Below are 25,206 nucleotides of genomic sequence, written 5' to 3' on the forward strand. Positions count from 1 at the left end.
TGTGGTCTTCATGTGTAATAAACACATCCTCATGTATGATAAACACATTGGGAAACAAAGTAAAGTGGAGTTCCTGTGCTTGGCTCAAGAGAACTTCTGGTAAACATTGTCTCTAGTGGAATTACATTACCAATGACAATGAAGAGTTGCCAAAAATACATAAATGTATCTATCTCAGGAGGGGAAGCTATTAATGAGATTGTCCTTCTATGAGTAATCCTGTACCCAGACCACCTCCTATGAGATTACCCTTTGAAGAATCAAGCCTACTGAGAAGTCACGCTGTCATCAGAGAGGGCTGTGTGAGGCAATTAACCACAGGAACTGCAATGATGATTGCAAGTAGCTGCTGATCCGGCAGGGAAAACCAATGTACCAAAACCAAGTGAAGACAGAGGCAAAGCATCAGAGAGTTGTGCAGCACCATACCCCAGAACAAATGATGGGGCACATCGTGCCCCCAGTGGGCAACATGGTATGTTTCCAAAACCAGCTTGGTTCTAGTTTGCTAAGGTGTCATTTGGTTTGTTCAAATAGGTTAGTTCTAGTTTTGTCAACTCATGCCTGAGTTAAGACATAAAGGAGGCAAAAATAAAGCAAGCATGTCAGAGTGAATCTGACATGCTACAGAAAATACAGATAAATGTAAAAATAAATCGTGGTGAGGCGGTTTTTCTTTCAGCACAACAGAAAATTTCACATCTGACTTCCATGTCAGCGGTACTGTCATGACTACCCTGAGTTATACATTTTATGAGGTGCAAAACTTCTCTGACGCATAATACTTATTCAGTGCAGAGCTGGCATGAGAACGATGCTAAGCAAGCTGCCAAATTTGTCTCTGTGTCTGCTACGAATTGCATTTTTTTCTTTCATTTCACTGATGGACTTTCATTCCAGCCAATTTTGAAATGTGATAGTTTAGGAGTAAGCAAAGTTCATGTATATATCTCCCTATGGGTGCTGGGAGGGAGAGGTGAGTATACAAGTGGACACAAATGGGCAGGTAAATGTGAATTGTAACTGGAAATTTGAAGAATTAAAACTAGTATAAAGAGAAAATAGCTGATTGTCCATCACAGGGGCAGATGGATGGCAAGGAGGTATGGCTTAGGAGGTGCAGACAGGTGACAAAGTGACACCGACCGAAGGAAAGGCAACAGCAGGACGGCATCACCTGAGTATGGCAAGAGCTGACGGGGCACACAACAAAAGCTGAGTGGGAGATGGGGGAGGGAAACCCAGTTACAACAAATATTGGAGAAATTTGGAGTTGCTCTAAAGAACAATAAACCAGAATTTTGCTGTTTCAAGCACCCAAATTCTCATTGTGCAAAGAATCAAAACAAAAACGAAGAACATAAATGTGAAATTGGGCAAAGGCTTCAGGGAACAACAGAAGCACTTAAAACATACTGTAATGTCTTATTGTCTATCCAAGCATATTTACCCTGCTCTCTGCAATGGTATTCAAAGCCAGATTTGACGTGTGGGTTTCCCTCTGAAATAGAGGGGACGTCTGCTTGTCCTCACTCTCAATCTTAATTGAATTTATGTTCAGTCAGCATAACGTGATTGCTCTAAAGATGGCTTCTGTCTGCTCATAATAAGGTTAAAACTCAATTAGTAGCTGCAGCGTCTAACAATATTTCACCTCTTGCCACAGGGCTCAACCAGCATCTGGCTAGCTGGGGGTAACTGGTTCAGCCCGCGTTGTGTTTCGCAGGGGCGCTGGGCTGCTCCGCGGGCAGCGTGGCGGTCACGGTCCCCAGCAGCACCATCCCCCCGGGAGCCTCCTGTGCCCTGTGTCCGCACAGCCTCTCCCCTGCACTGAATACTGTATCACAAAAACGTTTATGCAAAATCATTCAGCCCTTCACTTTGCAGTATTTACCAATTTCTTGAAGGTGCACACCTGCTAGGAAAGCTGCTGAGATAATAACAAGGCTTTTTATTTATTTATATGAAGATTGGCATTTTTTTTTTAATCTAGAAGAATTTAATTTCACTCTAATCAACAACAACCACTAAGCCTCATGAAAATCGGTGTGACCATTAGGTGACAAAGCCCCAGATGAAGCCTGTTGTGTTTCTTCCTAAGGTTTTTACTTTCCATTTCTGCTCACCTGACCATGATAAACTCATTTTTGCAGTATACCCGTAGCACAAAAATTATAGCTCTCTTTCTCTCCTCCTTCCTTTTAAGGCATGCCCAGTTTTCCCATTATTTGTATCTTACTATTTAACTAGAAAATTATCAGACATCGGTATTTATGTGATGGCATCAATATTTATCTGAAATACCAATTTTAGTGTCCGTATAGATGATTGACCTTGGTTGTATTTACTGTGTAACTTGATAAAGAGCAGGTAAATAACAAGTATGTCATGTTGTGAATTATTACAGAAAATGGATGGACAGTTGTAATTTGGAGACATCCTGGACAGAAGAAGACTTGGAAGATATAAATAAGATTTCTGCCAGTAAAGGAACACCTAAAACAGTGTTGTCTTGCATTTTATATTTGGCCACATAACCTGGGACAATAACTCACTCAAATGCCTCAAATGTAGTTCCAGTGATTTTGTCAAGGTTTGCTACTCTCAGTCTGCTTTTTGTACGAATTTTGGAGAGGAAGTGTAAGTGTCCCTGGAACAATTTACATCTCCTTTACGGAGCTTCCTGTCGTTCCTGTGCAGGAGCTGTGTGAACAACTTCAGACGAGCTTTCCTGCCGTGTTCCTCTGATCGGTGCCTTTGTTTATGCTTTGTTCCTAATGAAAGTGTTGGGCAGGGGTGACCGAGGGACATTCCATGTGCACATGAGGCATGAGCTGTCCCCTGCCACGGACACCAAGGGCGATCCCTTGCGTGGTGCCGGTATCTGGGTGTGCCTGCAGCTGTAGGAGGTGCAGCACAGGCCCCTCAGTCCCTGCGGTGCCGCACCCTGTGCAGCTGCAAAGGTGTCCGCTGCTCGCACCAGTTTTCTTGGCAACCCCTGGATAGATGGGCGCTCATTTCACGCTCTTTCCGTTCCTGCGGGCAGATCTGCTGGTGTCCAGCACAGCGGGAGAGGTGACCGAGGCGCCCGTGGCTCCAGGCACGCCAGGTCCTACCCGGAGCTCACCGGCACCGCGGTGTCCGGCGGCCCCGGGCAGGTGCCGACCCCGCGATGGCGCGGCGGGCGACCGGCGGGGCGTGGGCGTGGCCTGGGCGTGTCCCGGGGCGTGGGCGCGGCGGCCGCTCCTGTGTGCCGCGGTGCGCGGGACAGCGGCCCCGCCTCGCCGTGACCTCAGCGCGCGGCTCACGTGACGCAGGTAACGGTCCCGCCCGGCGCTCCCCGCGCGGCCTGTGCCGCGGGCGGAGGCGGTGCTGGCGCTGCCCACGGACGGGCCGGAGCCTCCCGCCCCCGCAGGTCTGTCGGCGCCGGCGAAGGGCGGGGGGCGGCGGGCCTGGCGGCCAGGCCGGAGCCGGCTCGGGGGCGGCGTGGCGGAGCCAGGCCCGGCCCGTGTGAGCACGCCGGGCGGTCGGGGTCACCGCCCGGGGCGCTGGGGCCGCTTGCCGTGCGGCTGTGAGGGGCCGCGCCGGGCCCCGGAGCGCGGCCTTGGCGGGGCGGCGCGGGGGCGGTGAGGAGGAAGGCGGCCCGGCTGGGCCCCGCTCACTGGTACCTCAGCCCCGCCGCAGCCGGGAGCGCCGCGGCAGCCCCGCTGGCTCCGGCATCGCATTGCGGGCAAAGGCAGCAGGACAGCGGCGTGACAGGGTGTGCGGGCTGGCCGTGGAAGGACGGGCAGGGGCAGGAGAATAAACCCGGCTCCTTCCAGATATTCCCGCCCCGCTCTGTTACAACGTTTTGGTAGCTGAGAAACTGTGGTGATGTCCGGTACCTGCTGAAGGCGTTTTTTTTGAGGGAGGGTAATGTGTCGGGTATCATTATTGCGTGGAGATCACTCCATTGCCCAGGACTTACGGTGTACGCTGTGTGGTGAATGCACAGCTTGTAAACTTTCTCCAGGTCAACTTTTTGGGTGGAGAATTAAGCTGCTTTATATGGCGTAGCACACCTGTGCTGTAAGGAAAAGAAACATTTAGCATGTGGGGGTATATATTCCTGAAGTAGCCTTACTGGATAAAGATATTCCGTGCCTCTGTAGTTTCATTTATCCATGACAGGCTTTTTGAGATACTTTATTATCTTCATCCATTTTTTTCCCCTGTCAGTCTTGTTTTATTAGGTTTATTCAGTCTTAAGAAAAGCTTTAGGACTGAGTTGTATGGGGAATATAGGAGAAAATTACCATGTTAGTGGATCAAGGAGCAATTTTGTGAAATATAGGCCAGACATATTAATGGCTACTTCTGCAAAGCATGAAGAACACATGTTAGCATTATTGACAGGACTTCACGTGTGCGTTAAGGAAATCAGCAAGGGTATACCAGGGGGATATTGATTCATGGGATACTAGCCTATGCAATGTATTTATGTTTAAAGCGATCTTGAGAAAAGCTGGATAAACACTTTTGCTCTCAGAAGTGTCTTGTTGTCTCTTATGCTTCTATAAGCCTCTAGAAACACGGCTGGAATAATTAATGGGACGGTCCATGACATTAGGTCCCTTCTAGAATTGAAGTGCCAGGGTGAAAGCTAGCTCGTAGCTTGAGACACACATGCCATACTGCAGAACAGCTGCAGAAATTTTCATCTGCTTAGGGCTTTCGTTTACTTCCACCATTTTAAGGGTGCTTTGGTGCATTAAATATCAGGTTGTTCTTTTGGTTCACTGCCTCTTTCTTTTTTTTGACCTCCGGTAGAGATTTAATTAATATCTTCCTTTAGGTTGCTCTTAGCTCAGTTTGATTCCTTGCCAATTCCTGTTTTCATTTCAGAGTTGATTTAGGAGACAAAGCAGAGTGGAACAATCCTAACTATTTTTGACTTTTATGTGCTGATTTTCGACTGACAGTCTCAAGGCTGAGTGGGCTGGAATGGTCTATGATCACACTGGTGGTCTCCAATTCGTTTAGCTGCTGACAGCTGACATCTGTGCTGAAGAGCGGTGTGTGCAAAGGGGAGAATTAGGAACAAGTCAGTTTTGTTGAGTTAAATTAATCGGTATCTGAAATCTGACAGGAATTACAGGATTCATGGCTTTGCCCATTTTTGAGTCATGCCTGCATAAAAATGGAGGCATTACTTTTTCATGAGATGGGAATAATGCCTGTGATAGCAATTTTCTTCACCTGTGATCTTTATATCTTCACAGGAGGGACACAGCTCATATCTGCTCTTACAGGTTGCATATTTAGTAGTTACAACTTGAAGTTTGGCTTTGACCCATTTTGAAATTTAAATGGAACTGGAGGGAAGTGACTGCTACCACTTATAAGCTCTTCGTTTCTATTAATTATTATGTCATTTACATCCATTTTAAAATCTTCCTGAGAAATTGTCATTATTTTGCCATGCATTCTTTGCTAACTGCTAGAGGAAAGATCTACATGTTCTCCAGGCAGACACATGAGGAAGAAAGAACATGAAATTACTTGTACTTAAGAAGCTTGCAGCTGTAGTATGATAAACTGAAAAAAAGCTAGCGTCTGTTTCCTTCTCTCCCAGCTTTTTGCAAAGCACCTTAAATGAGGGTGGGTAACCCTTTATGAATGAGTGTCCACCCCTGAGGTACATGTGCCGGTGTTTGGTAGTAGAGTTGGATTTGCATGGCATAAGATGGCTGGAATAATTTCAATCAGAATGGGCACAAGTCCTAAGTGCCATGGTGACATCTCAGTTCTTAGTGTTACAACATGTTGAAATCTTATCATGTTTTGCAAAATGACATGATGCATACATACTGCTACTACATTTTAAAGATAATAATGTATGCAGACAAGATATTAACTCTGTCAGTCTTGCCTCTTGCTCTGAGCTTTTGCAGGACTTAATCTGCTTTCAAAATGGTGCTGATAGTATTTATGTTCCTGCAGTTGCCTGTGAGCCCTAAGCATAGACAGGCCATTGACACAGGAAGAAATCAGTGTTGTAATAAGCTCTGAATCTGTGAAATGGGAAATAATAAGTGAATGTATGTAGATAGGAAATAATGCTAATGTATAGAGGATTCAGCATACTAGGAGCCTAACAATTGCCAATTTGCTGAAAATGCCAAGTGGGGAGAGGAGTGTGTGGTTTTGGAGGTTTTGTAGGTTTAAATGAGGATTTTATATTAGTTTTGGTGGTGCTCCCTTCAGAGATTACTTTCCGTGTGTCTGGGTACCATGGAGAATGTCAACAAGTGGTTGTTTGGAAAGTTCAGTTGGTTGTTTGGAAAGTTCAGTAAGTGTATGGGGGCAGCTTGTGTTACAAGCTTGGCGTTGGGTCTGCTAGTGGATAAGAGTGAAAAGGCTGCAGGAGGCTTGAAAGAGGAGACAAGGGAATTTGGTGTGATGAAGGAAACTCACTGCTGTGATGATGTGGTTGAAGTCAGCAACTAGGAAAGTGATCCAGTCAGCAGCTTTCGAAATAGGTATTGAGTTAAAAATGTCATACTAAAAATGTGATGCCAGAGAAGAGCATGCAATAGCACTGTTTTATTCAGTAGGAACCTTTTTTTTGTTTGTTTGTTTAAGACCAATATTCATTTTTAAATTGGATGATGAAAAATACAGCTCTTCCTATTCCTTCCAAATTTAGGAATTTTATAACCATATATTTCCTTTTTAGAGGGAGAAGGGGAAGAGGAAAAAACAGTGAGATTATTATAAAGTAATCTTTGCATGTAATAGGTAACATAATTTGATCTATGACTCAAAATGACAGTGTCATTCTTAAAATGCTTTAAAGGTCATTTGTCAGCTCTGTACTTTTGTTTTTAGCAGTTGTTCAACTAGTCACACTAAACAACAAAAACTTGGATTTTATCTTTTGACCACACAAATTATTTATCTAGATGGACAACAAATGAGAGACACATCAGAGTTTAATCTGAATTTTTCTTCCTCTTAATTAGTATCCTACCCTTAATGTTTTTGTAGATTTCCAAATACTTCTAAAGTGAAAACAAAACTTAATGATTTCACAATATTGGTATTCCTTTGCAATTTTAGCAACTTCAGCATTAAGATTATACTATTTTTGGTCTAATTGTAAGCTACATCAGTTCTTTTTATTCTGAAGGTGAGCTTTGATTCTCTTTGCTAGCACTGGAGCTGATGGTGGTCAGCATTCCCAAGATTCAACCCTTATTGTTTTTCTGTGCAGGGGACGTGTGGTACAAGTGCTATCATGGTTGCTTTAGGAACCAGGATGATGTTATCAGTTAGAGAAGCTGTGAGGTGAGCTGAATGATGTGGGGTGGCCATCAGCAATGGTTCCACTGCTGTAAGCGTAGCTCTGCCATCAGTCATGGAGTGGCCTCGCTCCTGTAGAAAACTTTGTGCATATGCCTGAGCTTTGTTGAAGAGCACTCTAGCCCTGAACCCCAGTTTCCGCTGAGAAGCTGAAGTGTGTCCGCAATTTGTTGGCTCTTTTTCTGATAAGATTTGTTTTTGTCTTTGTTAGCAGAGTTGGATCTTCTGTCTAATAAACAAACATGAGTCATCTGAAGTTGTTTGCGGCCACATTGAAGTGGCAAGGCATTAAACTTCTGGAAAAGCAATATATAGCCAGAAGGGTATTTTTACATGGCCAACGGTGTTTTTCATCAGGAACCTCAGAACCATTCCTGAGTGGGAGTAATTCAAATTATGTGGAGGAAATGTATTATGCGTGGCTTGAAAACCCTAAAAGCGTACATAAGGTAAGTCTAAAACTAGACTGCAAATTATAATATTGGGTTAAGGGTGGAATAGTTTTTTTCCTTTTTTAACTTGTTTTTATAGGAAGTCCAGAAAAAAGTCTCGTATGAAATGAAAAATATGAAACTAATTTCCTGCATATTGATTGTTGTAAGATGTGATATTGCAGCTAAAAAAGTACAGAGGAGTCATAGGCATGGTGAGCTGAGCAGAAAGAATGAGAAGTCCAGAGCAGAAATAGTAAGCTGCTCAGAAACTTTAAGCATTCCTCTATAGAAATGCTGTGCGAGCAGTCTGTTAAGTAATTCGTTACATCTGGAAGAAGACTTAAGAATTAAAATACTTTTAATTTTTTGGTTTATTGTAGTAAGGTAGTTGTCTGAAGAAGCTGCATGTTCAGTTCCCTTTATGTAGCTGTGGAAGTTATAACCTTAGAACTGAGTCTGAAATTGTCAGAAAAGCCTTCTTAAGTGTCTTGAAAAGTATTTTGTTCTGTAACTCCACTCTCTCTCCAGGCGACATACATTTGTTTGGTTTTTTTAAACTATAAATCTGTTGCCCAAATCCTTTCTTGTGGTCAAAATCCAGAGACTTATTTTTTAACAAGCTTTCTGCTGTCAAGGAAGGCTTTCTTATGGTGATGCATGTATATTAACTTCAGAAGCTGATGAGAAGTCTGATAAATTTTAAGACAGACAAGTCATTTTCTAGAGAAGTAATGGGACTTTTGCCCAAAATGTTTACCAAATTGGTTGTGTGTTCCCTTATTCCTGAGGCACATGTATCAAAATGTCACTTAGAAGTTGTTGCTGTAAGTCTGATAATCTATCTAGAGCACAAGGAAGTGACGCATTTTGAAGGGGGGGCTGGGGGTGGAAATGAGACCAAAAAAGTGCCGTTTTTTAGGGTTTTTTTTGGTGGATATTGTGTATGGATTGAGTCTTGTTGAAAGGTGACAGTATGGATTGACATCGCTAAAAACTGAATGTTATTCGTGCAACAGATAGATCTTAGATCTTTAGTGTTATGCCTTGACTTTGCACTGAAGAGATCTTCTCCAAGGGTGGCTCCTCTCACCCATCTGTCTTTGATTCCTTATCATGTAACTGCCAGCTAAATTTCCAACCAGTGTAGAGCAGATTAGCAATTGATGCCTTGCATTAATTTCTGAGATGCCCTCGTGGTGTGTTGGTGCTACAGATTGATATTAACCCTTTGTTCTGAGGACACTGGACAGATCAGGTCATTGAGAAGGAGCGTGTGTGGCGACATCTTGTTTTACTTAAGTTACATCGACTTGCAACAACCTTCTTTCCTTTAAGAAGAATTACATTTGTCATTCGGACGCTTCACAGCAGAGTGAGTGTTGCTGCTGGGAGGCCTTGCAAACCCCGCCCCGTGCCGTGCCGGGAGCGGCCTGGAGCTGACCAGGGTGCTGAACGGCCCCGCCGGTGTCGGGCCGCGCCCCGCCGGGAGCCCAGCCGCGGCAAAGAGCAACGGCTGCTGCTAAATTTAGACTTGCTTGTTATTCTCCTGGTGCTTGGGGGTTGGTGGAAATGCTAAAAATCGTTCTGAAAGACTAGCCCATTCGTCTGGCAGTTCAGGCACAGTTGGGTGGTGGATCCTGATGAGGTGATGCAGTTTGTAGGTTGTTTAGCAACTAACAAATGAGCAGAATGAGTTTACAGAGAAATGTGAATGTACTTGGTGAAGTAGGGTGTGGCCTAGGGAGTGGATCCCAGATAGTTCAAGAGGCATTTTAAAAATGTGTTAATTTTTCTCCAGGTTAACTATCTGTAGTATACTTACAACAGTAATGAACTGAAGTAAATTAACTGTGTGCTTGGTTTATGAGGCTTAAAAGAATACAATTGATAGACATAATGGATTGCTTTATAGCTACTCTTGACTAAATAATTATTTTTTTTCACAGTCTAGAAGAAAGGGGGGGACAACAATGATACCAATTAATTTTACTTTGTTTCATCAACAAAATTAATTTTTGGTTTCTTGAAAACGATCTAATTTCACTGGCTGAAAGCTGTAAATATCTACCCAAGATATTTGTCGACAGAAATTATTTAATTTGGGCTTTAATAAAACAGATTAAAAAGATTGAGAGTTTAACTCATCCTGTTTTTTTAAAAATCCAGAAAAATTCATGCCATAGTTTTATGACTGTAGGCAAGTTGTGAATTTGTCATTCTGCTACAGAAAGTGCTGGAAAATATTGTCAAGAGACAGAAATGGCTTTTGTGGTGTTGGTTATGATATTGTTAATAATTTGACTCTCTTTGCAGGCCACTCATATTTCATCGTTTTATCGAGTATGTCCAGCATGGTTTAGAAAGCCCATTTGTGCTAGGCATTTAGATATTACATACTCTTTCCTCTTTTTCATCTTTATTTTCTGTTTTTTCCTCATGTTTCTTTGTTTCTTCATATCAGAGGGGATGTGTCTTCTTCTGTTTGATGAGGTGAAAAAGCTTTTTTTTTCCCTGGGCTTTAGAAATAATACTCCATTATTTTAACTTAGAAACTCCAATTAATCAAAGCTCCTCAAATAATTTCCCTCTCAGAAGATTCGAGTGGACATGTCTTCCCATGTATGCTTATTTCAAACTTTGAAATATGTGTGTCATGTTCCAGTGAGTATATTCAGTGTTACTAGCATTTTTTCTAAGAATTTCTCTTTTCTGTGTATAGCATGGTTATATATCAAGGAATATGTGTTTGTATCTGTAGGAGCTTTTATTCTTTGTGCAAATCCATTCCTGATGATTTCCTGCTTTTCCTTGTCTTTTGAATTGCCTATCCTTGGAGTAGCCAAAGCAACAATTAGAATAAAATGACGTGGCATCATTATTTCTCCTTGAAGCACAGTGTCAGGGCCATAGATCATAAGGGAAAACCTTGACAAGGCTCAGTTATTACTATCAGAAGATTAATTACAAAACTGCATGGTTGGATATTGAGTACAGGATGCCTGCCATGTTATCCTGTATGTCACTGCTCTGCTGTGAGTGTGTAATCACTTCCTTGTTTCATGTACTTGGAAAAAGTGTGGCTTCTTTGTTTTGTTTTTACTTTTTGTTTTTGTTTTTGTTTTTTTTTTTTTAGGTATGAAGTGATGCCCAGTATGTGCCTTCTAAGGCTTTCCTGTCCTCACTGCAGTTGATAAATATTGTGATGTCACTATGGAAAAAAAATCAAGATAACAAATATGTTACTTATTATTCTAAGTGCAACACTGTTTATTATGTGAGAGTAGAATATTGCCACTGAATCACTTGAATTGTATTAAGTTACTTGAGAAAGTAGTAGATAACTACAATATAGATTTGCTGACAAGAAAAAAAAAGGAATGTGTTGCATATCACTATAGCAATTTATTTTTTACGGATGTGTTTTTCTATTATAAGTCTCCTCTACCTTTTTTTTTTTTTTTTTTTTAAAGATCTTGACTAATTTAGTTGAGAACTGCAAGTTTGCTGTAAGACTAAGCTGGTCTTATGCCTGTTCAGTCACATGGTCAACATGCTGTTGCCTAAGACTGACATTGATACACAGGACTTGAAGACTACAATCTGGTATCAATCTTGAAAGATGCTATAGAAATTTTTAAAGGCTTTGATGGATGTGTATCTAGAAAAAACTAATTTTCTGTAGCCGAATGATATATTTTCCCTCCCCTCTGATTAAATGTCAAGCCTGCCCAACGAATCAATAAGTTCAAAAATGTGATAGGAAAAAATAGTATGGGTTCCTTCTGTCCCAGCTGGCTGCTTCTTCAGATGTAAACATTTTGAAGTTATTTCTTTATATTTGTGAGCTTGAATGAAGAAAGGGTCCTGTGCTTATTCGTTTTGGGCATGTCTAGTTGGATTTTGTTAGCAGCTGTCTCAGCAGAGTACTTGTCCAAAAACATATTAAATTATTTGGGACTGTGCTGTGATTACTTTTACATCTAAATGAAAAGATGTTAACTCAACAAAGGAACAGTTATTGTCATCATTGTAGGTGTATCATGGTATTGGAAAAAGTGAGGAAGGAACCTCAACATAAGCAAAGCCTATTCTGTATTAAAACATTGAATGAATACCAAATGTCAGATTTGTCATGGATCCAAATGTGTGTTTGGATTTTCCTAATTTAATGAGAGTTAATAACTGTCTATTCCTAAAATAATTTCTTCAGTCTAAGTAGCCTCATTTGTAACATGAAGGGCTTGCATCTGTTTTTTCACTATCTGGAATCTGCAAACTCTCAGCCCTGCTGCTGTGTAGGTGTGGAATAACAGCACTGTTCTTAGTACAGAGTAAGAAGGTGTATAGAGATAATACCAGAGGAAACACAGTTGCACTAATAGACTCTTGTAGACAATTTATAGGATGTTTGTCAATTCAGACTTCTAATTTCAGTGCAGCTAGCAAGGTGTTGCAGTAAGAAGAATAGAGGAAATGAGGATAAATGAGAGAAGGGAGCAGGAATGTGTGTCTGGAGCTGACCACCAAGCATGATCTGAATGCCTTAATTTCTCATGGCATACAAAAGTTAGAGTATGTTTAGATCAAGCCTGTGTAAGAACAGGGTGATAAATTGTCAGTTTATTGTGCTTGTATCAATGCAACTTTGTATTAACAAAAAGTGAGAGAGGTGCATTGAAGCTGTGTTTCTCGGGTAGTGGCCAAGAAACCCACAGGTTTGATGAGTCCCCCCACTTCCATAATGTTAACTTGGAAGGTTGGTGATATTTATCTCTTGGGTGCTTCCATTCTCATAGTGTTTCTGAACACCTTAAAGCTTGTAGAAATTTCAATATGAAGACTTTTTGTTAATGGAAACAGAATTTAATAAATTTTTCCATTGTGTAGTGTTGGTATTACATTGTTTTGATTTTTTTTTTTTGTTTGCTCATTTTAATTCTGTATTTAATATATTAAGTAGTGTTCTTTTAAAAATAAAATCTTGTGCTACTTTTTGTCTTTTCTGGTACTGGGTCATGGAATACTGTCATTCCAGGCTCACATCCAAGGTAAATAACATGCACTGTACAAAATGAAATGTAACTTTTACAGTTTTTCTATTCTAGTCACTAATATTTTAAAGTTTTGAAATATCTTCCTTTGGTTCCTAAGTTAAACATACTGAGGAGGGTGTTTTATGACCTTTCATTACCTTTTATGGAAACTGTGAGCTAAGCACAAGTATTGATTAGTCCCCTGCTAGCGCAGGCTTTCTTCTCTGTTGGGTATAAGCATGTCAGATGTTTTATCCTATTCTGCTGCTATCTGTTGGCATCCGTACGTGTAATATTGTTCTAACCTGACTACCTTATCAGAATAGAAACAGTTCAGGAAAGCCAGGTCTGGGCATATGTGGAGAAAGTGACGTGTAAAAGTGCAGATAGAAATAAAAAGAGATTTCATTCGTTGTGATTTAGTTTCTCAAACATGTACTCTTCTAAAGTCATGACTTGTACCTGAAACCAGGTCCATAATTTCTTTTGTAGTATGGTAATCTAAGTTAGTGAGGGAAGTATCTTAGACCAAAAGCCTCACTCAGAAAAGCTGTAATTGCTTTTGAACAGTTCCTTCCAGAAAGGTCCTTAAGGACTGATTCTGGTTTAGCATATTCAGTGAGTGTCTTGAAGTATCATAAATTCTTGAAGTATCATTAAAGGAATGAATTAATTTCATTTATTAATGTTTTCAGTTTTATAGGCTTGATATCTCTTTACCAGCAGCATAATATCATATCCATTACTAGTTGCCTGAATAAACATCACAGTTAAAAAGAGCTGTGTGAATGAATAATGTACGAAGGTACTTTGCAGTCATATGTGCTGGAGACAAGCTCAGTGTGAGAAATGAGATGAAGAAGGCTCTGTGTAAGTGAAACGCAGAGTTGCTATTGAGATGTGGGTGTATCAGTGCTCTCTTTTTGTCGGCTATTAGTGGTACTTCATACTGTGATGAACTGAGGTGCCATTTGCAGCTCGAAGGAGCTGATTTTGGTTGAGACTTTTGTTTGAAGTAATAAATTTTCCTCTTTGTTTCCTACTCTGTACACATGTCCAGTCCTGGGATTTGTTTTTCCAAAATGCTAATGCCAGCCAAGCACGTGATCCCCAACTACCAGATCAGTTGGAAAGAAAGGCATCGTTTCTTCAGAGCCATGGCCTGGCCCAGACACCGGGTAAAACTGAGAAGCTTGTTGAAGATCACCTTGCTGTGCAGTCTTTGATAAGAGCATACCAAGTAAGTGTACTTTGGGGTGGGCATGGCAGGGCCTCTCCTTTGCAAACAACCTTTTTTTTTTCTTTCTATGTTCTTATTTGTCTTCTGGTCTTAACTCTTGCCTGTTGTCTTGCTTCTGATCCAAAATGTCTTGAACTAGATAGTCTTTTCTTCCCCGCACAGTGTCTGAACACTGAAGTCCTGGATTCAGACTGGGATGCTCCTCTGGTTTAGCAAACTCAGGATTCAGATTGTCCGCAGACCTGACTCAACCTGGAAGTTCTTTGTGGAGAAAGTAATTTGCGAAAGGGAGCGTGAATCTATTGGGTTTTGCTGGTTCACTGGGAGCAGGAGCCAAACATGTCAAAGCTTAACCTTTACTGTTCTTTTGGCTCTCAACTGTATTAAGATTTTTCTTGTGTGTGTGTCTCATTCAGTAAGTTACTCGACCAAATTGAAAAAATAAGTTATCTGAAATAGTTTTGCTTTATGTGAAGGGAGTTGTCCTGGATATACTGGTATTAATGAATCTCCTGATGTGTGCAATGTGAAATAAGAACTTTTCCCTCTCTTCAACAGCAAACTTTTCCATGATCCAAGTCTGTCTTCACCTCTGGAAAAGTTTGTATTATGGTTACTATCTTTCTTTGAGAAAGGAGGAAATCACAGAATCACATTTTCTATTTTCTGCCCTGCACTAAGAATTTTAAGTCCCATTTGCTATCATCAGAGGAATAGAAGAGGAACTTTTTTGAATAAACCTTTTCCTTTTCAGTACACATCACATTGTCACTGTTGATTCAGATTTGAACCATGTTATTCCAGCTGTTGGAGAGGTGTTGTAAAAGAGTAGAAAGGTTTGTGAATAGAAAGAATATGTGAAATTTGCTTAGAAATAGCTACGTAGGAAACAACCACTTCAGCCCACTCACTTTTGCTTGTAGTAAAAATTTGCTAAAGAATTAGAGAAAATTGGAGAATATTAGGCTGCTTTGACACCATTTATTGAAAACAGTTCAGGGATTGCCATTTTGTTTCTTGTGTTTGAAAGAGTGCTGGTCGACTCAAGTGATAGAACAGAAATGTCTGTAGAAATGGCAGGCACCCGTGTGTCTGCAACAAACAATGAAAGAAGATTACCTAAGGCAACTGGCTGTTTTTAAAAGGTATTTAATACCCTCTAAATTCAGTGTTGAAGGGACACAATCAATTTGTGACCTTCCTTTGCCTGATAATGAAATGAAATGGAGAAGGATACAGAATTTCCATTTCTCAAGCCTGTCAGTGTTTTATGGTTTTTGTGGTAAACTGCTTTGTGGTCTGTTGAGCTGGTCTTCTGAAAAGACAGTTAATCTATTGCTTTTTCTAATGCAGAGCTTCAGGCACAATGAAAGAAGGATTTCCAGTGAAATGCGTGTGCTTAAAAAAATGAGTCTAGATAAAGTAATTTCTTGAGGCTGCTTTTATAACATAGGTTTCTTTTTTTTTTTTAATCTATGTCTAGAAAATATTGTTTTTAAAGTCTAGATTTAGGTATTGTGTACTTGCATTTAGTAAAATGTATGGCAATTGATGAAAGTTTTCCATGCATGTATTTTCACAAGCTTGATCTCTGATTTTTGAAGTTGTTACTATTTTCTGTATCCAGTGAAAGAAGTGGACGTTATTGAAAAATAATTTGATGTTGATGAAAATATTGTCTTTTAGTTAAAAACCAAACTGCTCCTGGAGTGTAATATGGCACAGCACTTTACTGCTTTGCTTTTCTGGGTTTTGGTGTTTTTACTGATCTTCTTCCTCTTCCTACTACTGCAGAGCAGATGTGGCTTAGGGAGGTGAATTATTTCTTCTTGATGATGCTTGAGACAGAATTGTTTGCTTAGTTCCAGTCAGATAGACTTTGTGCTGCTGGAAACAATGAGGTGGCACAGATGTTGCCGCGGGCATCATTTGGCCTGTCAGAGTTTTATTACTGGTGATTCATGAGATGCAAAGAGTCTCAGAGGCCAGGCTGAATTCACAGGGCTAGTTGTTCTTAAAAAGATGCTGTATTTCTGTTTGCTTGTGAGCAGAAGGTGTTTTGTTAGGAACTCTCCTGCTAATATAAAACATTTGAATAATGTTTTTTACAAGTCACTTCTTGATGAACTACACTTTAATCACTGTCTATTGCTGTGTGATGCAATTCATTATTAGTATTGCAGTTTGTTAATTTTTTTCAGAGATAATTAGGATGCTAGTAGTGTGAATGAAATTGTACCCAGGTGATCTGAATTTGTCCTTAAAAAGAAAAATGAGAAAATATTTATATGTTAATCTATAAAAAGTTTATAATGAGCTAATTCAGTATATGAGAATAATGCACAAGAGACATACAAAAAAAAAGTTTTTTTATTTGTGGCTCTGTTGAGTCAATTAGTTATTTCTTCTGTAGCAATGTTGTATGTTAATGCAAGGCAGTAGTTTATAGCAACTTGTGGCATGCGTTAACACCAGTTGTATCGATAACTGAAAGCTGACTGAATTCCTCACTGAATTTGTGTTCTTTGGTATCTTGAATGTCAATTTTATGGTAGGTGAAACTCCTGAAATTTCATGAAGGAAAAAAAATGCTATCTGGTGTGGAACAGAGCTCAGGAAGAGTGATCCCTTCACTTCCAATATAAACTTCTTCAGCACCAATATATGTTTTAGGTTAGCTTTAGTATTCTGCCAGTGCAGAAAGGAGGATTCGGGCAAAAATATAAAATGACTGAATTAGCAAATGATTAGATCTATAGACTAGTCGTAGTTTCTTAACTTTACCCAGAGATTTAGAGTACAATCTTTAGCAGTTTTCTTTACTTAATCTTCAGTGTAATTCCAGTTTAAACTGTATGTCAGACCAAAAAAAAAGTTATGTTCTAATGTGTATTCAGCATTTTTTAATAGACGCAGTGTACTTATCCAGAGATACAATACTTATTTCCTGTACTTATGGGAAAACTTGGGAAATGTGACCCATTCGTGACATTAGTGGCGTTCACTTACTTGACTTGACGGTTGATAGGCATAGTATGGAAAGATATCAGTGACTTTTTCCCTTTGTCTGACTTTTTTTAGTGTGATTTTGTTTTTCTCTCGCTTTCCTTGTTTTTCAGATCCGTGGCCATCATGTGGCTCAGCTGGATCCCCTTGGAATTCTGGATGCAGACTTGGATTCGTTTGTTCCATCTGACTTAATCACTACGATCGATAAACTTGGTGCGTACACTGTATGCCTTATTATTTGCAATGGTCGTTTTTCTCTTTTGTCTCATTGGGCTGAAATGATTTAATAAGACATTTCAGGGAAGCTTCTACCTTTTCTGTTTGCTGATATCATGAAATAGTTTATTTGGGCATTTGTAAGGAGGCTCAAATTTCAGGACAATGCAGTTTCTACTCTGAGATTACAGATGAGGTTCCTGTAACTTCACCTTCTGATGAACGATGATTATAAACACTTTATAGAAAACTCAGATCTTTTAATTAATAATTAAATTAATAATATATCAATACATTAGTCTAAGATTCTGGTAAATTACTTTTATACCATAATGCTTGATATTTATTTTGACTGGGGCTATCTGAAAGCTAGTCAATAGGAAAAACAAGCAACAAACAAAATGCTGGATAGAGGAACTTAGGGTAAATTTCATACCAAATTTGAATTCTAGCCTCTGATACATATTCCATCTGTATAATGTGAAGTGTATTTGAAATTATCAGAAGGAAACATGGAAACTGTAGAATTCTTGACTTGTGTATAGAACTCAATGGTGATCATTTTAGTTTCCTGCTGGAGGAGTGTGATACACTCAGGTCTGCTTTTGCCAAGGTTGTTCTGGTTGCTAAGAGGGCATGTCTTTGAGAAATTGCACTGATCAATTTCTTTGCTCCTCTCTGCTTGAAGAGAGAAACATCTGATTGATTTTTCTCTACTCTTCAATCTACCTGGTTTATTTAAAAGGTGGTTTTCTACTTGATAAAGACACTGAATTGATTTTTCTTTGATAGGTAGGGAAGCTTTCTGGACCAGACATAAAACGGAGTGCAAGTAATAGATAAAACACATTCTGATTAATTTTTCTGTAAGTGCATCTACTGCCTCTTTGCTGCTGTGTTTTCTATTTCTGGTGGTAGGGAAAGAAGCATTTCTGACCCTTGATCATGTAAAGGCATTGGAGTGCTTAAGACTGTAAACAGAGGTGCTTACACAAATCAGGGGTTCTCTTTGAAGTTTGTCAGCTTTAATTAAAGGAAAGTACCTACTAGAAAATACATTAGACATTTACTGAGTAAATATAATTTGTTTGGAGCATGGGTGATTGCTAGCATGTCAGTACAAATTTCTTTAAAGTGTACAGATAGTTCAGTACAGAGTGTTGTGACTGGTCAGAAAGTGTCGTACTGAAGCGCTCCTGAGGATAGGAAAAATATTCTAGACCTCTGACTGAGATGGGGTGTTTTGTCTGGGAGCGTAACTGCGGTGATATTTCAGTTTGCAAGGGGAAAATTTCTACCCTAGTCTTGAAAAAGAGACATAAAACCATAAAAGAGACAGATCTCAAATGTTGCCTATCCTTAAGTGTTCCAGGCAGGAAAGTTATGAAAGGTCTCTGGAAGTACAGCAAGTATTTTAGTGTTTGATTTTTCTTTGTTTTCTTTGTACCGTCTACTGGTTTCCTTTTGAGAAACCTTCAGGTAAGAAGTTTCTTCTGGGAGGTGCTTGTAAAAATGCAGCTAGTTACAGGTGTATCTGCTGCACAATTCAGGTTATGGAATTGCTTTCAGGAAATCTTGGATTTCAGTAAGGTTGTGTCTCTTTAAACATGAGGTGATGCTTCAGTAAACACGCGGTGCTGCTGTACAAAGCACAGATGCTCTGTGTGTGCCCAAATCACTCCTGTACGTGTTCTGGTTTTTGCATGACAGAACATGAAAAGTCCGTGAAGTCTTAGAGGATGTCAGCAAAGGGGAAAAAAAAATAGGATCTTAGTACTGCATTGTTTCAAATGACACTGAAGGCCCTGTCATCCTGTGACCCTCCCTCCCTCCTTCCCACCCCCCCCACCTTGTTTAGCACTGTAGAAAACCAGAATTGATTTGATGCTGGAAAAGCCTATTATGGTATAAAAAAGAAGAAACAGTGGTACACAAACACTTTTTTTTGTTCACTTCAGATATGACATTTGTATTTATTGTTAAAATTATTATTATTAAAAACAAAATAAATATTTTAAACATTATTTTAAATACATATTATCTTTAAAACACAAACTGTGCTATTACTGACAGTGCTTGTATAATAAAAGTGGTGGCAATGCAGTCTTGTGGCCTGACTCCAACTATAAATGCTAAGTTCCGTTATTGTTTCATCTTTAAATTGCCTTTTCACTTTCATCTTCAGAAAATTCATTTAACCGGGAATATGGAGCACTGTTCTATATTGATGTAAGAGTTCTGTGCAGGCTGTCATATCAGTGTTAAAGTGGGTGCGTGCAGCTTATCCAGAACCGAGGTAGAGAGTTCAAAATTGAAAACACAGAAACTATAATTTTAAAATATTCTTAACATGTGCACACACACATACATAATTTTTGTGTATAATAGGTTTCTATAACTGTATGTAATGTGCATTATAGGTTTTATACATTTACTTCTTAGAATTTTAAGAAGCTGTCTTTTCCTTTCTTCGTTTAAGACGTCTAGATTAAGCTTTGTCATGCAAAGTCCTTAACTTGCATTGATACCAGTCTTTGTCTTCAGTTCGGTTCAGTCTTGTCTGTTGTGTGCTTTAGTCTTGAAACTGCATAATAGTTAAATGTTTTATTAAACCATATTCTCAGCCAGAATAATTTTAAATATGTCTAAATCAGGATGAGACAATACACTTAAACAAGGCCTTGTTTTAGTTGGGAGCGTGTGTGTGTGGAAAGCTCTCTCCTTTATAAGGGGTTGCTGACTGGGAAGCAGAGCTGTACGGGTGATTACGTGGCCATTTCAAACTAACTTCCCTGTGAAGAAGAGGAGATTGAATGGAGATACCTTGGAAGTTACACACATTACATTGAATGTGTCAATATCTCCCTTAGTCTGTCTATTAACGTTGTATAAATTAGTATGCTTCTAACCAACTGGTTTTGTCTGTGAAAAGTGGTTCTTTTTGTGTTTGTTGTTCTTAAAAAAACAAGGAAGAAATTCCAATCGTTAGTTATTTCACTAAACAGTGAAGTGCAAAATATAATATGGAGAATTCATGGCACATATACTAACATATTGAAATATAAAAAGGCTTGGGTGATTTTAATTTCAGTTGCTCTATCTGAGCATTTAAAAAAATAATGGTTTGGTACTTCTAATCAAACAATAACCGCTTAATTAAAACATTTGTTTTTAAGATCCAGACTCAAGTGCATTGTACCAATGGATGCCTCCAAAATATTCGCACTTCCATGTTTTAATCTGGTACCTTCTTTCTTAATATTGTTTTATTAAACTTAATCCATGGTGGATTGAAAAACAATGCTGGTTTCCTTTTTTTCCCTTGCCCTGCTTTGCAAATTGATAATGTACCTTTTGCAGGGTTTTATGGTTTGCATGAATCAGATTTGGACAAAGTCTTTCAGCTGCCTACAACCACCTTCATAGGAGGAAATGAGAACAGCCTGTCTTTACGAGAGATCATCAAACGGCTGGAGGTCAGTGGGATGTTTTGTGATTTGTGCTTGTTTTCACCCGAACAGAAGTGAATGTTTTCTGGTCGTCAGTCACATAAAAACCCCTTACAATTTGTCAGTTATTAATTGAGCATGTAAAGAATTCAAATGACACTAAAAATAACCCTTCTACTGTTTGTAGAGATGGCAGCACCATTAGTTTCACTGCCTGGATATCTGAAATACATAGATGAAGGATGAGTATAAAAGAAGTGAATATGGTAGAATACTAATTCAGGCCCTAGATCTGTAAAGAGCTGACCCTGTTTAGAAGGAGTAGAGCCTTTAGAACTTGTTTTTCAGGTGTCCTACCGCAGATAAAACACCTTTGCCTACAGTACTTGGGGTGTGCAGGGGTTGCTCTCAGAGCCCTAGCTTTACTGAGACTTTTACGTGGTTGGAAGTATGAGGGTTGGGTACCACCAAATTAGTGGAAGCCCAGCTGTAGCTTGTAGATGAGGATGGTCCTTGTTTTTCGTCCCCAGTTCCTTTCCTAGAGTTTCATTTTCTGACAGGTGGTATGGTTATGCCATGTGAAGTCATCAAAGGTAAGCTAATTTAAAGCACAATTCAAAGGAATAGTTATAATTAGATGGGAACTCCAAATAGCAAAATGGCAAGTAGGAATGGTAATGAATTTGTAAACTACTGAGTTATTAAGTACTGGATATTACCGATTTTGCTTGTTCCGGGGTTTGGGAGGATTCAAGTTGCAGAGATTTCCATTGCATGGTAATGAAATCCATTGGACTAAAAAGGACTAGGAGTGAGGAAATATTTTAAGGGATGAAATACAGAACTGAGTTGTAAGAATGTGAAAAATAGAAGTAAAGTAATTACTGAACCTAAAAGAGTTAATGGCTTTGACCTGTTGCAAGTGTGAGAGAACGTGTTGACCTGCATGTTTGACTATGACATCAGCTTAGCTGAAGCACAGTCAGTTGTTAATTCACATAATCTCTGTACATTTGAGCCCTGTATTTGCTTTTTGGTTTTTACACTTTTGCACATGTCTGTGCTGAAACTTTCAAGAGATAATCCTTGAAAATGTAGTGTGCAAATAAATGGACAAAATCAATAGCAAAATCTAAAAGCCTCAAGGAACTGATTTATGTTAAAGAGAAATAACTCTCCGGTTTCCCTCTTCAGTCCTTTGGATTTTTTTTTTTAATTGAAGTGAACATTAAATTCCTTTTTGGAGGCAGTAGAGAGCACATACTACGTGTTCAAAGTGGTTTTGTCTCAGATTAAACTCACAATAAGTCTTACTTCCATTGACTTGTATTTTAGACCCATTTTTGTGGTGAAATATTATTTTTAAGGTAAGAAAAGGAACATTTAAAAAATGCAACATCGAAATAAAATTTCCGAAGTGCCTTTTTATTTTTCCCTGTCCTTTCTCTGCTCTCAGCTGCTTGGATTCCTTTTCAGATATCCAGTCTTCTGAGACTTGACAATTATCAGATAATTTGCATGAGGCTACAGAGCTGCCTTCTCATTGTCTTTAGTGCTTGATTACATTTAAGAAAGACAGAGTAAATTTTGATAAATTACTTGAAATCTTTGCTGGTGTATCTAAAGACTCTGTAGCCTAGAACAGCAGCGAGTTAGGTGAAATATGGCAGTCAGTTTAAGGCAGGTTTACTGGTCTACTTTGAATATGTTACCAAATGAGAATCCTCCAGATTCAAATTTTTGAAATGTTGCTTTGTAGAGAAAGCTTTCTGGCATAAATCTAGATTTGGTAAAATAATTCATGTACTTATAGGATTACTGTGGGTAAGATATAGCGGAAGAGGAAAAAGGCAAGATAGCTTTCAGAAGAGTAATATGTACAGCAAATATAATTTAAAAACTATATTTGTTTCTTCATGGCCCATTAACTCCTAAAGCTTCTGTGTTGGTGTTTTCACATCCTAGAATACGTACTGCCAACACATCGGCTTGGAGTTCATGTTCATCAATGATGTGGAGCAGTGCCAGTGGATCCGGCAGAAGTTTGAGACACCGGGAGTTATGAAGTTTACTAATGAGGAGAAAAGGACTTTGTTGGCAAGGCTGGTGCGCTCCATGAGGTACGCTGGGGCAGCGCTGGGAAACAGCTCTGTGACTGCTGGGTGCAACTGCTGTGGTCTACAAACTGCTGAGGGGGAGCTGAAGAGTCTCAGTGAAACCTGGAGTACAGGAGGGTGTAGTTAACCTGGCTGTGGTACCAAAGGGAAGTGAGTACTGTGAGGTATGTCAGGGTCTGTGTAGTGGCTTTTAGTGTCCTATTTTCTTAAAAGGCAGGTTGTGTTGTGTAACACTTGTGCAGCCTTTAGGGGCATATCTGGCAGTGTTTTCATTGGCTTGCAGAGATAAGCTGGGGAAAAAAATTGTTTCAAGAGACTAGTAATATGCCTCTGTGTGAAAGATTCATAACCCGTTTCAGAAAATAGGAGTCAGAATAACATTGGATACTGATCTTCTGCTAGATTCTATCTATTGCACATCTCTCTAGTAGCAGATGATCAAAGGAGACCATCCTAACAGTCAGCTCAAGGGGAATTTTTAGATGGATGAAATGTTGACATGAGCGTTGTTTGACTCACTGGGATGCTACCAGTGTCTTTGGAGACCTCTGCCAAGATGGGGCTGGATTTGAGAGGCATAATGTCATTTCAAGTCCTGTTTTTGCCCTTTTGAGGTATGCCAAGATGTGCTCTACCGCTGCATGACCTGGCAGCAGGAGTTTTGGTCTCTGCAATTTATGAAAGCACGTTTGGAAACAGCATATTGATTGTTCCCATTGTGGCTGTCTGTACAGAAATACTGTGATCCCAGAGACTGAATTACCCTCTCACCCCTAGAATGAGACTGTCTTCTCAGGCAAAAGATTTATTCTGATTCTTATGATGTGAAACAGTTTGCATATCCTTTGATAAATACGAGAGTTAGAGATCTATAAAGACACATTTTTGATTAAGCATCTATGTTCAGAGACTTACAAATTAAGTGCTCATTGGAAGTGTTAGAAGATATTTTTGCCTGGTGTTTTGTTTTCCAATGTTAGAGCAAGGTTGTTTTTCTAGTTAAAAGTTTCATTTAAACAGAAAACAAGTTACTTAATGGTCAAATGAATGTTGCACTTGAGTAAGCTTGTTTAACAAGCGCTCAGCATGAACCCTCTCCATTTATCTTGAGACAAGAATTTACACTTTCTTTCCTGCTTGTCTAAGCTGTGGAAAGATCTGGGGTTCCTAGTAGCATGAAAAAGCTGAATTTTCATCTTCTGCCAAATTAATTGTCTGCTGAAAATGGGAAAAAAAAAAAATTTACATAAATTTCTATTCAGCTACCCCTAGTGTACCTTTTTTGGTCTGAAAATGATCAAGAAAAAAGATCTGGTTTTGTGGAAAATGTCATGCTCTTGAGATTCGTGGCTTTGTAAAGCAGATAGTCAGAATTTTGCTCAAGAATTCAGTTTTCCAAAATATTCATTCCAAGTACTACATAGTTCAGGTACTTGAAACTGAATTTTACATTAGGATTTCTCATCCTTTGTGGTGTTCACTGATAAGTTATTGAAAAAAGGGTCATTTTTAACTCTTCCTTCTGTAAAATACTCCCTGTGTATCTTTGTTCTGTACTGTGTATGCATTAGTAACTGATTGTGTAGTCTGATCTGGGCATTGTCTTTCACCTGTGCAGGGTCAAGTGTTTCTAGATCATCCCTTGTGAGAGCAACCATCTTTCGTAAGGCTTGCTGCTCACTGGGTACCGAATCCATGTGGTGACAGCAGATGCGCTGCCAGCCCTTGTGAGCTCAGGGTGGCACACGGGGGACTTGCAACATGTGACTGTGGAATATTGCAGTTCTGCACACCTAGTGGCAGTTTGCCTGAAATAATCAACTTTCTGCTTGTCCAATACTGTCTTGATTTGCGGCTGCAAAGAGAAGGCAAACAGCGTGTACACCACTTCGCTTTGCCCTGTAGGACTTGATGTTCACATGCGGCCCCACTTTCAGTTTAGATAAACTGGCACAGCCCCGCAGACTTCCCTGAGGAATTCTGGCTGCATAGCTCAGCTGAGGGTCTGCCTGGTTGCTTAGATGCCTGAATTGTAAGGGTATTGATGGGTGAGCTAAGGAGAGTCTTTTGGCAACTCTTCATTTCACTGCTTTTAGGACTGCAATCTAAAGAGGTAAATGTCAGTGTTCTGAGTGAGGAATAAGCTGAGTATTAATGGATTATGGCAGTGTTATGAGTTCAGGCATTGCACAGATGATGTAACCAATACAGTTATTTTCATGAAGATGTATTTTCTTTGCTTTTTATATCTCCAAGCTTTACAACATATAATCCTTTCAGCATTTGTTAAAAGGTACTTTTCAACCACTCACATTGCCCCTGGCCCAAATGCATTAAGAGTGAAAGAACGTGGAGCTGTCAGGG

At 39.6% G+C, this 25,206-nt stretch overlaps 1 protein-coding gene across 4 annotated transcripts in view; it reads left to right on the forward strand.

Annotated features, from left to right (window-relative positions):
- The first annotated feature begins 3,212 nt into the window (after positions 1-3,212).
- OGDHL (oxoglutarate dehydrogenase L) overlaps positions 3,213-25,206 on the forward strand; it is a 54,055-nt gene continuing 32,061 nt past the window's right edge. The window contains exons 1-6 of one of the 4 annotated variants that reach the window (XM_065067633.1): positions 3,213-3,317; positions 7,559-7,793; positions 13,872-14,051; positions 17,171-17,273; positions 20,637-20,752; positions 22,691-22,845. In XM_065067633.1, coding sequence (XP_064923705.1) covers positions 7,587-7,793; positions 13,872-14,051; positions 17,171-17,273; positions 20,637-20,752; positions 22,691-22,845 — 761 coding nt within the window. In that variant the 5' untranslated portion in view covers positions 3,213-3,317; positions 7,559-7,586. Of the gene's footprint in view, positions 3,416-7,555; positions 7,794-13,871; positions 14,052-17,170; positions 17,274-20,636; positions 20,753-22,690; positions 22,846-25,206 lie in introns of all 4 variants that reach the window. The other 3 variants (XM_065067632.1, XM_065067631.1, XM_065067628.1) reach the window with 3 other exon arrangements.

This window comes from Columba livia, chromosome 6 (genome assembly GCF_036013475.1).
Source record: "Columba livia isolate bColLiv1 breed racing homer chromosome 6, bColLiv1.pat.W.v2, whole genome shotgun sequence".
Lineage (NCBI taxonomy): Eukaryota > Metazoa > Chordata > Aves > Columbiformes > Columbidae > Columba > Columba livia.